Source organism: Beta vulgaris, chromosome 9 (assembly GCF_026745355.1).
Source record: "Beta vulgaris subsp. vulgaris cultivar EL10 chromosome 9, EL10.2, whole genome shotgun sequence".
Lineage (NCBI taxonomy): Eukaryota > Viridiplantae > Streptophyta > Magnoliopsida > Caryophyllales > Amaranthaceae > Beta > Beta vulgaris.
The window spans coordinates 44,580,438-44,595,870 of NC_079210.1; the positions used below are offsets into that span (position 1 = coordinate 44,580,438).

The 15,433-nt window shown below is 33.0% G+C and overlaps 1 protein-coding gene across 1 annotated transcript; it reads right to left on the reverse strand.

The window, feature by feature from the left end:
• Nucleotides 1–5,427: 5,427 nt before the first annotated feature.
• Nucleotides 5,428–9,811, reverse strand: LOC104903963 (hypothetical protein). The gene is made up of 6 exons (XM_010692113.4): nucleotides 9,345–9,811; nucleotides 8,629–8,743; nucleotides 7,848–8,477; nucleotides 7,266–7,377; nucleotides 6,301–6,363; nucleotides 5,428–5,738 (listed from the first exon to the last, which is right to left on the reverse strand). Exons 1-5 carry the CDS (start codon nucleotides 9,425–9,427, stop codon nucleotides 6,338–6,340), a joined length of 966 nt encoding a protein of 321 aa, XP_010690415.2. The 5' UTR covers nucleotides 9,428–9,811; the 3' UTR covers nucleotides 5,428–5,738; nucleotides 6,301–6,337.
• Nucleotides 9,812–15,433: the final 5,622 nt, after the last annotated feature.

The window sequence follows — 15,433 nt, forward strand, 5'->3', positions numbered from 1 at the left end:
CTTTCATCAATTGCAGAGAAGCATTTGAACCTTTGTCGTTGATCGAATTTATCCATCAATTATTTGTTCAATTCATCAATTCATACAACCTTTATTTTCAATCATCAGGTACGAAATAAAAAAACTAACCCAAAATTTTGTTTGCTGCAATTGAATTAAAAACTAGTTTATAGAAATCATTATTTGCTGCAATTGAGTCGAAATAATTAGGAATCATGCACATTACTACCTCCTAGATATTAGTAAATGCTGGTTGCTGGACTTTTAGAGGATGTCGAATTTTGCTGGTCACTGATGTCGATTAGTGTAAATATTGTGTGGATAAATTGATTTGCAATCCTGGTATATTATTGCTTCTTGTTTCTCATCATCTCTTAAAGTTTGTCCTTGGGAGTTTGATGGTTTTCTGTATTGAATATGGGGCACTAAGAGCTATCCATAAAATTGTAATGTTGAAACTTATTGCTCTATTCTATTGTAAACATGACAAATGAAAAAATCGATTTGGATTTCAAAAGAAATCATCTGCACCAGTCACCAGGGTAATGTTGTGTCAGCAAATCATACCCCTGGATTCAAAAGACTAGTTTATTCTTAGCTATGGGTGATGAGATGCTACAATTATTTTTCCAATTATTGAGTGATCATTCTCTACCTTCCTAGAAGATTTGCTCGAGAAGTCAGTGTTGTTGTGGTTTTGTTACAGGACTTGTTGGTTTTTCTTTTATTATTCTTAGTTGTGATTAACAGCTTAGGTATCTAACTATGAGTTGCATGTGAGTTGGTTTCTAAATATTTGAGATTGGAAGGCTACCTTTTTTATGTAGCCAAAGTGTGATGGAGGAAAAGGGTATAGATCGTGTGTTGGGTTTTTGTTTTGACTGTTTCTATGTAACTAATAAATATAGCCTGAAACTTGTAGAATTTTGATTGAAATATATAACAGGGCAAGGTATTGCTTCTTTTTTGTTGTGGATCTTGTTGGATTTGTTTTTTAGATGAATGTAAATAAATTATTTCTCCTGCTACTGACTGAAATTTTTTAAAGTTTCTTGTTATAGCACTCTACTTAAACTAGTACCTTATTATGTGTTGCTAACACACAAGGGAGACTATTTTTTTCCTCATATGCCACAGAAATGAGTATATAACAATATACTCATATTAGAAAAGGAAAAAGAAGGAATAAGAGATCAAGATTGACACTGGTCCCAATTTTCAGAGGAAATCATAAATGTCTTACTATCTTACACAAGTAGGACAAACATAAACCATATAAATGAGTATGTAGCAAGCACTAGTCATTACATTCATATTATATGGCTTGAATGTACATCACCTATGGCTTGAAATTACATCACTGATAGTTTGAAAGTACATCCCTGATCGCTTGAAAGTACATCACCGATGCCTAATCTATGGGGCTTGTAAAATGTTGTGACTTTTACTAAATTGTAATGGTTTATCAAATATTTTTTATAAGAGTTAAATGGGGTGATTTTATCACTTGAAGAAAGAGTTTGCATCAAGCGCTGAACTTTTTTATGTGTAGTGGATTTTATTCCTCTGAAACTTCTGTTTTTGCAGTGGAAGGAAATGGACAATCTTTTTTTTTGTAATTCCGTGTTTATAATTTATGTCATAGAGTTAAGGTATCCACTTTTCCTTTGAACTTCCTGTAATCTTAGGTGGGAGTTTCATAATTAGGATTCAGGAGCTTATGTTGTTGAACTTTCTTGAAATTACTTTTATACATGTGGTTTAGAATCACAATGAAATTTGGAATGTGTTTATTATGTTTCTAATTAGTGAAGAATCATCATTATGTTGTTCCGATTCTCAAAAAAGGTTTTGATTAGTGCCACAAATATCATGAAAAAAGAGAGAATGGTGAGAATGAGCAATGGAAGGCCAAAATGTTTGATGTGCCACAAATAATAGTATCTGATTATGTACTATGTGTCAGTGGTACTCAAGTTTTCATTCTCTATTTGTCCTCTTTCGTCGATGCGCATTGATTTCTTCTTTTCTTTGGTTTTACAGTTGCTCAAAATGGATGATGCGGAGTAGTGGAAGCCAAGATCTTTTCTTGATGCATATTGGTTTTACAGTTGCTATGCAGCATGCAACTACAATCAGAACAAATTTTGCTTTTAGTAAAATGCATCTGCATTTCATATATAGGCTACAAAGAGAATGTAATTCAAATTTTGCCACTTGTCGCTATCATCTTTACTTGTGTGAAGGACACGTATCCACATGCGGGAATTTCGAAGGTAGCTCACGGTTGGATATTAACCATTCTTTTGGTAGGCATTTTTAAATGACGATAATGTTAATAAATAATAGTGTAATCTATCATAAAATTTCATGCCAATGCTCATTCTGCAAATTTCCATCTCCAAACAAATGTTTTTCTTCAAGATGTTTCATTGCTCATCAATAGTCAATGCTACCTTCTAAAGAGTTTAGAACAAATAAGCAATCCATAATATTGACATATAAATCCTTTTACGAAAAATTACACAAAAATTCATTGCCAATACTGCCATTCATATAGCCTACCAAACAGATAATGATTCTCATTATAGTAAAAGTGACTAATTCTCTCATCAAAACTGTTGATTAACGAGGAATGTTCGATAACTTGGTGGTTGTTAAGAGTACTAGCATTGAGCCATCGATGTCTTGCAAAACTAAAGTGAAGGCAACTTTTGCGTGCTTGTCTAAAACATGAGCGATTCTGGAACTTTTGTGTTTGGTCGACACAATTTAGGATGAAGCTTCTGTCAATATAGTACAATATGCAGAGAAATACTTCTGCATATGAGTTAGATTTACTCAAAGATTGTTCTTTTCTTAGTAATTGTAAAATAGGAATCTGTGTATGATTCTGGAATATGAGGTTGATCTGTACATAATTTTTCATGATGAAATTGCATCTTATAAATAATGGATGGAAAACATGAGATTACAATTTCTGATTGCTGATCTAATAATCCATCACGGTGTAAATCTGATATGTTGCATGAATACTGTTAACCTAAGAATCTAAATACACTAACCCGCGTAAATTACAGATGATAAACACTGTATATTGCTAGTTCTGAAACTCTGTATCTCTTAGAGCTGATCTGCACCAGAACCAAATATTCATACAAACTAGATCTTCCAGCACTGAACTTCTTTGTCGCAGATGATTTCCTTGAATGTCAGAGCAAATAACAGTATGATAATTTCTCAACTTCGGTGCACCTGTGGACAAAACTACTAAAAGATGCAAATTGTAGACATTTGTGATTTTTTTCAATCAAATAAATCAAGACTCTGAAGAGAAGTGAGCCAGTGAGGTGTAAAAAATCAGGTGATATTAATATAACACCCGAAAGTCCTGAACTCGAAAATTATGCTTATTACATGACTTTGATCATCTGAACATGTAACCCACTCCAAAGCAGACACTTTGATGAAGACAAGTTACTAAGACTTATATCAGGATCAATGAAACTGAATTTGATCCGTAAGAACCAATAAGAATCACCAGAATTCTAAGCAGTAGTGTAAGAAAGAAAAACATTGAAGATAACATAGAGAAAACAATAATAATCACCAGAATTCTAAGCAATAGTGTAAGATACAAAAACATTGAAGATAACACAGAAAAAAGCATCAAATGAGCATCTTAAAGTACATCGCCGATGGTTGAAAGTACACCAGATGTTTAGTACATATACATCACTGGTACACTATAAGTACATCAGATCCTTACTACACATACATCATTGATATTTAGTACATATACATTACATGTAAACTATAAGTACTACCTCCGTTTTCTATTATTTGCAACGATTAGACATTTTCCCTCTCTACTTTATGTCAAATCTTTGCACATAATAAAAAACGGAGGTAGTATATTAAATCTCATATATACTTATATGATTAATCTGATAGTGTGTTGTTATTAAATTGATGTCTACTTCGTGTAATGTACATCAGATATAGACTACATATACATCATTGGTATACTACATGTACATTAAATCTTATATATATACATCATCCTTGTGAGATATTTCAAATATTCGATTAAGCAACTTAACTCAACTTCTGTGAAATAATTCATCATATCTGGATCTTATCTCATGTGCAGTGGCATCAATATTTGTGCTTTTACTTCAAAAACTCTTCCAATGCTCTCTATCAAGTTGATGCAAATAAACATATATATGCTCACAAAGTTTTCTCATAGGCACAATATTGGACTGCTTATTCAAAAAAAAGAGCACTCTAAATTCAAGGTTTAGCCCTTTCCCACTATTACAAGAGACACAACATCTAGAAGCCTAGAACAGTATGCCCATTTTTTTTGCTCCTGGTTAAGCCATCTGGAGTCTCAGAATCAGCAAAAAGAATGCAGCATCAAACTAGTTTTTGTCGAATTTATTTATTTTTATCTCAAGATGACTGTCGAAAATTCCAACTTAGACAACCCTTTTTACCTTATCAACAATCTCAAGCTACTTATCATAATATTATCAATGATCTATATTTACATTATCAATAATCTCAAGATACTCATTAGTTTCCATAACTCGTTATCAAATGATATAACTAATGGTGGCTTAATAATACATCACCAATGGCTTAAATGTACATCACACTAGCTTAGAAGTACATCACCCGTCACCACTAGCTTAAACATGTGAGTCAAGCCAAAGCACATAAAACCACATATACGCAACAGGTACGGAAGTTTAGAGCACTTCAAGTCTTACCTTACAAAGTTCTAAATCCAAAATGAAATAAAAAGAAACAACAAAAGCAAATAGGCAAAATGAGAATCACAACCTCAAATTATGAAATTGAAACCCTAAATTTCGAGATATAACTGAAAAATCGAGCCAAAAAAATACGAAAAAATACCAGTTTGAATCTTGTTCGACCTTCAATGGAGAACTTTGGATCTTGTCCGAGCTTCAATTGAGGACGAAATCGCTAAATTGCTACAGTAAGTCGAGCTACTTGAATTTGTTTGAGCTTCAATGGAGGACGGAATTGTGGGTTTTTGCTACAGTAGGTGAAGCTATTGAATGTTGAGGAAGTGATTTTTTTTTTTTTGCGTTTACTAAAACGTAATTGTGAGCCATTTGATTAGAATGATCCAAGGGCAGAGGTTTATTCTCATATAACCAGGTATTCTCATATATACATGTTATTCTCACATGAGCCCAAATCTATATATATATATGTATATCTAAAATCCAAGACAAATAAATGTCATACTGTCACATGTACTCTCCCTACCCCCACACAATCAAATGAGACATTAAGTAATAAAAATGTGTGTTTCAAAACTCGAACCCATAACCTCTCATTTGATAAGCTAATGCACTAAACAACTACACTACAATACTCATACTCATGTTGGTCTTTGTGAGGGAAATATCATTTAATTTGAAGACTTCAAATGCACGTTGGTAAATAATCCGAGGCGTATTGTCCGGAACAAGAACTAGTTTATTTACAAAACTAACTGGCAAAAGATAAAAATAAGTAACATAACAAGTCAATTTTGTGACCTAAACTAAGTGGTATTCTTTAACCACCATCAAATAATAAGAAAAAGGTGAAGGCCCTTTGATTATGACAGGATATGTGAACCAAATCAGACAGCTTGGCCTTACACATAGGATACTTATAAATCCTCTCTTCCATGTGGAAGAATCTACACACACCTGCACAAAAACAAAACATTTCAGAATCATACACAAATTTAGTGACATATTGATTGATCTGAGTCACCATATCCCTCTGTCAATAAGGTACAACCACACAAAATGATTAGTCGACGAACAGTCATCAATGGTGCCTCCTACTTTTCCATAAAGAAGCAAAAATAAGCTGGAATAGTTGATTTCGTGACACACCAACAACTAGGTTGTTTAAGAAAATAATGTAGGAGTAAGAAACTAAGAATATCATACTAAGATATCATGGGTTCAAATGGATCATGTCATACTCAAATCTCCAAGAATGTCAATGTGACCAAGAAGAAAAATTGTAGACAACAGAAGATTATCAAAGGACGTATCAGACAAGGTCGTCGTGCGTTTAAATTCTGCATTGGTGTTGCATGACTTATATAATTATATTATGGACAGAGATTATATTGCAGGAACGGGAAGCAGAAGGAGAAGCCTTACTCAGGTCAGCATGCATAATAGCATAACGCGAATGACACAGCAAACATTTTATAAACATACTTCAAGAATGAAGATAGTAAGGAAGTGGAGATACCTATTGTTTGTTCTTCTAGGCAATGGTAACATTTCTTTTAGCTTGATTGAAGAAAATAGGGCACTGCAGATAAAAGACCACCAAAACAATTAGATTTTCGACTAAAACAAAGACAGAAGATTAGATAGAGAAACTGAAGCAACAGCATATTGCAAGTTATAAAGCATAAAAATTGCCCTTTAGCCAATATCCATATCCAATTGAAAGCATGGGTGTTTAAGAAAGCATACTAAGAGATATATTACTACGACTTATATTATTTAAGGACCAGTGTAGGATCCTCAACAGTCAACACTCCACATGGGTATGAATACTTCGACTTTCATTTGGGCCAAAATTTCATAAAGAAATGAGTTCCACACACATGAGTACGTGTAACGTAGGTACTAAACCTCCAAGCTCCAAAATTCGAAGTACTACTGTCAGAATTTCAAAATTTGGAACCTTACAATTATTTTCTTCATTTCTATGTCACGAAGAACAGCACCCTCGCATTCTGCAGATTGACTTTAAGGAGGTTGGTTATGTTTTTACTAATTTAAAAGGTAAATTGCTAAAGACGGAGCTCTAGTATATGTAATATCTATCCAAGGTATTGTGACAAAAAATTTCTTGACAGTCTAAGATGAAAGGTAACTATTTTTTGGCTTTTGGTTTGCGATAAACTGCACTAATAGGAATTTATGTAATTATTTGTTGTAGAATAGCAAACAATAATTACTTATCCGACCAAACGTCAATTGATATTACGAATAAATTTTTCTGTATATCCAAATTCTGGCCCCCTTAATGCTGCAGAAGGCTGGAGCTTGTTCAGAGCCATTTGGGTAACACCGATGATGTTTATGAGTATAAACCTACTATATCAAACAACCCCCCCCCCCCAAAGTTCTTGGTTGAAACAAATGCATATCAGAAGTATAGAGAAAGAAAGAAAGTTCCGAATATTTAAGGAATGTACTTACCAAGCAGGAAAAATGATACCATCAATATGATTATGAGTCGCATGGAAGATTTGAACTGTAATCGTTTTGAGCTTTGCATCCCACTATTCAAACCATTGGAGCACTTAAAAAGCTGCAAGAAGTAATCATCATTAGTACTCAGTAAGTACTCCATCTTGTTTAATGATAAAATTAATAACATCACAAGGAAGAATGATCCCTCAGCCTTAGATGAAAGGGACTTGGATTCAAACATAGTGCATTACTTGTTCCAAAAAACTAACAAGCATCATGGGTAGAAGTGATGCACTATTTTGTAATTAGTTTCTTTCACAACCTTGTGTGGGAATCCATTACAAGACACAAGCACATTACATTGCTTTAAGGTTGCAAATGCAATTTGTGGGATCAAACAGATTATAAACATGAGGATGGATAAAGATAGGAGTGGGAAAAGCTATCAAGTCGGAACTAACATTTTGTGGAATTCTCCTTCCTCTTCAAAATGCAAAACTTAGGCAGAAAAGGAGGTACTTTATAATTACTGTACTGTTCAGATCATTCTTACGGAGGAGCTAACATTTGAAAATTAGCTCAACTAACCTTATTGATGCAATTAATTCCTCTAAATTGAAGTAAACTTGAAGTTTTGGAGCCTTTTTCCTTTGGTGTCGCCTCAATGGTTGACCCAAGAGCCCTCATTTCATTTTCTGCATTAGGAATCACAATCTTCAATGCACCTGAGTTTGGTGAAACACGAGTCCTCTTTGCACTGCGCGTTCTCTCCGCTTCACAGTTCATATCCCCTTTTGTCCCTAGTACTTCCCTTGCACTAAGTTCTAAGAGAGAATTAGGTTGCCCTATGTTGATGACAACATCATCTCTCAAGGTAGTTGAACTACTGCTACAAGCAGCATAGTCCAAATCTTTTTTCTTATATAGGTTCTTCTCCACCAAACCAGTGGAAGGTTTCACAATTTTATCACTTGCGTTCTTTGTAAATGTTCCAGAAGAACCCGAGAGGAACATAGCTAGATCATCTCGTTCATCTTCATTCAAATTCACCCATCGAAATGGTTGCTTTCCTTCTTCATTTAATGTCTCTCTCAATGTATCTTCGACCCGCGAAATCTGGCTTTCAATGGCAACAACAAATTGTTGGTGCCGAGCCATTTTGTTCTGATCACGGCAATTTCCATAACTTAAGCTGACAGCTCTCTCAAACTCTTCAAGCTAATAACAACATAACACAAAGTAAAGGTTACTAACTGCATTAACAGGACACCAAAAACCTACAAAACACTAGATTTTCTGCCTATTGCTTTAGAACAACTACAAATAATTGATCAAAACAAAGTAAAGAGACAATAAAATTGGCAAGTACCTGCCATTTCGCAGTGCCTAGAGCAGTTTGAACCTCTCGACGAAGTTCATCTAAATCATTCGAAGCTAACCCTTCTCTCTTCTGTTTAATCCATGTACGATAAGCTGACTCCAAACTGAAGAGAACAACATTAGCTTAGTTACAAAATAGATGTAGCCTAAGATTCTGAACTCAAGAATCAATCATAAACAAAATTTCCATTTCACTTTCACCTCTTTCTTTAGTAACAGGACTGGCTAAGATATTAGGATTCACAAAATTCAAACAAAGCAGCAATAGAACAATTCAGAAATTGAAGAAGTAACACAACAATCAAAGAACATATCTATTCACTAGCTATGATATAATAGAATCATCAAATTCATACCAAAAATGATCATATGAACAGCAATAAATAAGAGAAAACTACCACCCACATAATCAAATAGCATAAAACATACTTAATTCAAAAAGCTTCTAAGCTCAAGATAAATTAACATTCAAAAAATATAAAGAATCTTTATCAACATAATTTGACTGAACTACTACAACAACCCAGAAAAACTGGAAACAGTAACTCCCTTCCCACCCACCCAATAACCAAAATAATAATATAAAAATACCCATGTGAAAATAATATATACCCAAATCATAAAAACCCAGAAAAGCTTGAAAACCCTTAAAAATTAAATAATTTTAATATAACAAAAAAACAGATGAAGATGAAGTAGACATACATGTCTGCAGATTCTTGGACCTCCTCAGCAGCAGAGAAAAAAGAATCCGTTTGCCATAAATCAAAAGAATTTGAGACCAACATTCTTCAATTAAATTCTTGAAATTAATGAAAAAAATATTAAATTCAAAACCTTTAATCCTCCCGAAGCTAGGAATTTGGGGGAAAAAATTAGTTAAAATTGGTGATTTTATTTGGCTCGGACGAATATATAAGGTTTAGCAATTTATGTTCCCTTCTTTCTTCTCTTTTTGTTGAAGAGAAGAAGAAGAGGAAATTGAGAAGCAACAAAGAAAAGAGAGAAAGAAAGCTTCTTGCTTTAATTTGCAGGCAACAAAATCCCAGAAGAAGATGTTTGGGAATCCTTTCTTTCTTGTCTTCTTTTTATGTTATGCTTCTGGTTTTTGGTAAAGCCTCTCTGTTTTTTTTTTGTATAAGAATTCTGTAAAAGAAGGTGAGAAAATAAATAAATAAATAAATAAATAAATAAAAAAAATGTATAATAAAGTAGGATATGAATATGATTGAAGGGGATCACCTAATTTTATTAGGGAACCCAATTTGTGGAAGAGTGTAGCTGTAGGTAGTGGGTCTCTTTGATTACAAGTGGGTATTATGTCATTGGTGCACCACACTAAAAATCCCTAGAAGAAGTGGAGTTTTGTCAATTAGGGAATTTTTTATTGGTTTAATTGTAGCACATTAAAAAAATAGAATTTTATAAAAATTTTGAGGTAATGTAGAGACATAAATTAGGAAACAATTCCACCTAAAGATTTAGTACCTAATTTGTCCACTTTTATGCAACTTATAACATTTTGAAAAACTAATATGAACCCAGTACACACGAACTTAGGGTACGTTCTTTTCAACTTATTGGCCCTGAACTTATCTGCACTGAATTTATTGAACCTGAACTTAACTAGAACTTATTAAACCTGATTGGACCTGATTCAACTTATTGGACCTGATTGAACCTAATTAGAACTTATTGGAAGTGATTGAAACTTATTGACCTGATTGAAATTTATTAGACCTTATAGCCCTGATTGAAACTTATTAGACCTTATTGGACCTGATTGAAACTTATTTGACCTTATTAGACAAAAAAATTGACGAGTAATAACATAAATATTACCCCCTAATGTAAATACTACCCCCAAAATTTATTATGAAGTAATAATTATTAAAATCCGTCCTTAAAAAAAATTATTACTCCCTCCGTTTCATTTTAATCTACACACTTACACTTTTTACGCATGCCAATGTAAAACTTTGAGGACATATATCTTTAGTTTTGTATTTGTAAAAATTATAAAAAGTACATATTAATAAAATACATACTATTACGAATCTAACAAGATCCCACATGACTATGTTTTTATTCACGTATAAATCACAAACGAGAGTCAAAGTGCAATTTGTGAATAGTGTAAAATGTCAAAGTGTGTAGATTAATATGAAACGGAGGGAGTATTAATTATCTCTTATGATAAATAATTTAACAAAAAAATCTTACTCCGATGAAGAAAGATATTCCGGTGATGATAATGAAGCAATCAATTGATAACATTTATATCTTTCATTGTTATTAGTAACGAAAACATGTTATCTCTAGTTATTTAAAAACGAGTTGCAAAATATTGTAATTATAATGATTATTATTGTTAACCTTATTTGACCATGATTATCATATTTTTTTAATGATAATATAATCAGCTAATAGTAATATGAATAATAAAATAATAGACAATAATAGAAGTATAATACTATACATTGTGGTACTTTAATAAAAAAAATTCTAATAATAACATAATCAGCTAATAGTAATATGAATAATAAAATAATAGACAATAATACAAATATTTAATAAAATAATAGACAATAATACAAGTATAATACTATATAATCATTGTGTTACTTTAATTAAAATTCTAATAATAACATAATCAGCTAATAGTGATATGAATAATAAAATAATGGACAATAATACAAATGTTTATTGAACATTGACTATTTGGACCTTATTGGACCTGATTAGATCTGATTGAAACTTATTGCACCTGATTAGAACTTATTGGACCTTATTATAACTGATTGGAACTTATTGCACCTAATTGGAACTTATTGCCCTGATTGGACCTGAAACTTAATTTTTTAAGTTGAAGAGAATGCACCCTTAGTGTGTACCCGATCCATCTCACGTGAGTTATAATGATCATAACTTTCAGTTTTTGCTGCGTTCAGTTTTCCACTCTTTCTCTCTCCGGATAACTTATCTCCTCTGAAAACTTTTATCTCCTGGTAGTGTATTTTGAAATGATATAGTGTATTTTGAAATAATGTAGTATATTTTTAAATGATATAGTGTATTTTGACATGATAGTGTTTTGCTGAGTTTTTTGGCACGAGTATTTATATGAAATAGTGTATATTGACATGATATAGTGTATTTTGAAATTATATATATAGTGTATTTTGACATGATAGTGTTTTGTTGTGTTTTTTAGCATGATATAGTGTGTTTTGACATGATATAGTGTATTTTGAAATGATATAGTGTAGTTTATTTGTATATTATACAAAATAATCATAATCGATCGTTATAGTGTTGACATGATAGTGTATTTTGACATGATATATTATGTTTTTTCCTGATATAGTGTATGTTTGTTATGAACAACTGTTTTTGTTAATATTTTAGAGCGAGCACATGTGGCCAAGCATTTCAGGGTCTACACAAGACGGATTGTATAAAATTTGATGTTGAACAATATTAAAGCAATTGTGGCCAAGCATTTCAGAACTATCACTCAGAAGCAAGATACGCTTTGGACCAAATGGATCCATGCCTATTATATCAAGCATAACAATCTTCTTGTCATGTTATGGCTATTCCCACCAGACTCTCTTGGGCTCTTAGGAAGATTATGGCTAGCAGAGAAGTGTTTATAGAACTAAATGCTCATAACCTTCTTGCTGCACTTCTCCATTAAGAAGCTCTATATGACCATGACAGGAGCTCAGACTACAGTGCCTTGGAGGAGAATCATCTGTAATAATAGAGCCAGTCCTAAGACTCTTTTTATTACCTAGTTAATGTTGCACAACAGATTAGCTACAAAAAGCAGTTTATGTGATTAGGGAAACCTTGATGACATCACCTATGTGGTGTGTTTTGGAGCTAGTGAAATCACCCCACACTTATTCTTTGAATGTCCTGAGTCTCAGAGAATTTGGACTCTGTGTCTCCAACAAATTGGGATTATTAATCAACGCAGAAGATTGGAGGATGAAATCAAAGTAATTGATGCTTAAAGCCACAGTAAAACGCCTCAAAACAGGTTGTTATTAATGTTCTTTGCTGAAACAGTCTACCATATATGGCACCAGCGAAATCAAGTCGTATTTGGAGGGCTTCACTTAGATTCTGTAAGTTGTAAGCAAATTATGTTTAAATTGGCCTGTAGATGTATTGAGGATCGGAGCTAAGACAACTCCTTATACTTTGATACTGTTGTTTCTTAGCTCCTTGTTGCTAGTAGTTGGTCTAAATGGGTGTGAGGTAGCTCCAAACCCTTCCTAGAAGGTGGGGGAGTTTAGCTTACTAAGTTTAGACCTTTGTTGATTGCTTAGGTTGTATCCGTTTTGTTTTTTTGTTATCAATAATAACTTTGAATTGTCAAAAAAAAATTGTACTTTTTTTTAAATCGGGGTTAGATAAAAGTCATATTGTGCCAAGTTAGACAAGCGACCCTGATATTGTTGGCTTGTTGCATCAAGTTGGGCCGTCTTAACATATGTTAATGAAAAGTGTAATTATGCCAAGTTTGTGACAAGATTTTGCAAAAGATCTTATGCACATCCTACTATCCTAGTTCAAATGTAATCTCGAACTAAAATCTTAAGTTGAATTAAGCAACCTCGTACCATGGTACAACATCAAATGGAGTCTAATGCGGGATGAGAGAAATTCCAATTATGCCATATTTTTGCTACACTTTATCAAAATAGGTCTTATATGAGTTCATTCATCATATACTCGAGTGTACCGTGTGGATACCTAAAAGTATTTTTTGCTTATTTGTTCATTTCAAACTCTTCTTTTTTAGTACATTTTGCTCATTTGAATAATGAGCAAAAAATAACCTTGGGTGTACCAAGCTCATGATATACCCGAGTGGCCGAGTGTATTAACTTTTGGGTCTTATACACCACTTGATTTATATGTATAAGTTTATAACTTAGTCTCAAACTAAAAAATTAAGCGAAATCACTTCAAAGTTGAAACATTACAAGCTCCCTAAAAATTTATAATAAAATCAGTTGACAATTTAGAATAATTCACTTCTCTAAAAAAACCTTGATTCTTTACTAATTCTTAGATTTAACTAATCAAGTCTCACCCAATGGGAAACACTAATAGCTTTGGAGTTTGAATTAAGTAGTATATCCTCGTTGGCTCCTTCTATCATAACTAGTCGTATATGCACGCGATGTGTGCGTCGACAATATTATGTAGGAATAGGCATATTTTTTTTAATCTAAAATTATTTTGATAGTAATTTAAATTGTTGAGGTTTTTTTGTAGATGATGTTATTATATTTTTGAACTAAAGGTGACCGATTTTTAACTGTTAGAAAATTTTGATCGAGATTTAATAATTATTTGTCAGCAGCTTTAGTATAGTTCTTTAACGATTGTAAATGTTAATAAACCATATTGTTTGAACTTTGTAAATACGAAGTATTATGTTGTCAGGATGTATCACTAACTTTTTTTAAATTGAAGATTCTAATTAATTTCGTCAATTCACTAGTAGAAAAAAGCCTACTTGCTGCGGTTAAAAACGCAGCAATATGTATCACAGTTCAAAAAATTTTTTTTTTTTTTTTTTTTGATATTTATATACGAAATTAAAGTTAAAAAAAAAAAACTTACCTAAACATACAAACGAGATCTGCTGCATCAATACACTAACTTTCCCAAAAATATGAAACACTAACTTTAAAAAGTTAGATTAACAGATCTGTATCTATAATACAAACCTACAACAATGAACTTTGATATGCTGAAATGAAAAAAACAGGAAAAAAAATTCATTCACCAAAAAAGAAATAAAAAGTAAATTTGATATGCTGAAATGAAAAAAGCAGAATTTTTTTTTTTTGCTAAACTAAAACAATGAACATTACAAACCGATCTACAACAAACGAAAAAAAAAGGATAAAAAAATAGAAAATATAAAAAACTGCTGAAATTACATAAAAAAAACGAAAATTTACAAACGAATGAATCTACAACAAACGAATGAACCTACAACAAACGAATGAATCTGGATGAGTAAACCCACGAACGAACGAATCTGGCGGATGAATAAACCCGAACGAACGAATCTGGCGGATGAATAAACCCACGAACGAACCTGGCGGACGTCGACGGTAGTGTATGGTTGAAGACGAACGGTCGACGGTAATGTGGTGGTTGAAGACGAACGATCGACGGTAGTGTGTGGTTGAAGACGAATGGTCGACGGTTGTGCGTGGTTGAAGACGGATAGTCGTGCGTGAAGTCGAACAGTCGACGGCCGGTCGACGACCATGGTTGAAGACCGACGAACTCGAGAGGATGAGAGAGAGACGAACTCGAGAGGATGAGAGAGGGACGAACGCGAGAGGGTTCGAGGAGGAGAGAGAGGGGTAAGAGAGGAGGAGAGAGAGAGAGGGGAAGAGAGGTGCGTGAGAGGGAAATAGAGGCGTGAGTGAGAGGAGCGCTTAAAAACCCTAGTTAAATTATTTTTTTATTATTTTTAAAAAGTATTGCTGCGGTTTTTTTCTAGCAACCGCAGCAATACATACAAAAATTAATTTTTATATTATTTTAATATATTGCTGCGGTTTCTTGTCAGAAACCGCAACAATATATTTGGTCAAATAGTCAACAATTTTCAAAAAAAAATCGTCCAAACCATATTGCTGCGGTTTTGGGTCAAAACCGCAGCAATATGGTTATTTTATATTTTTTCTTTTCTTTTTACATTATATATTGTTGCGTATGGGTAAAACCGCAGCAATATCAGCGCAGCAAAT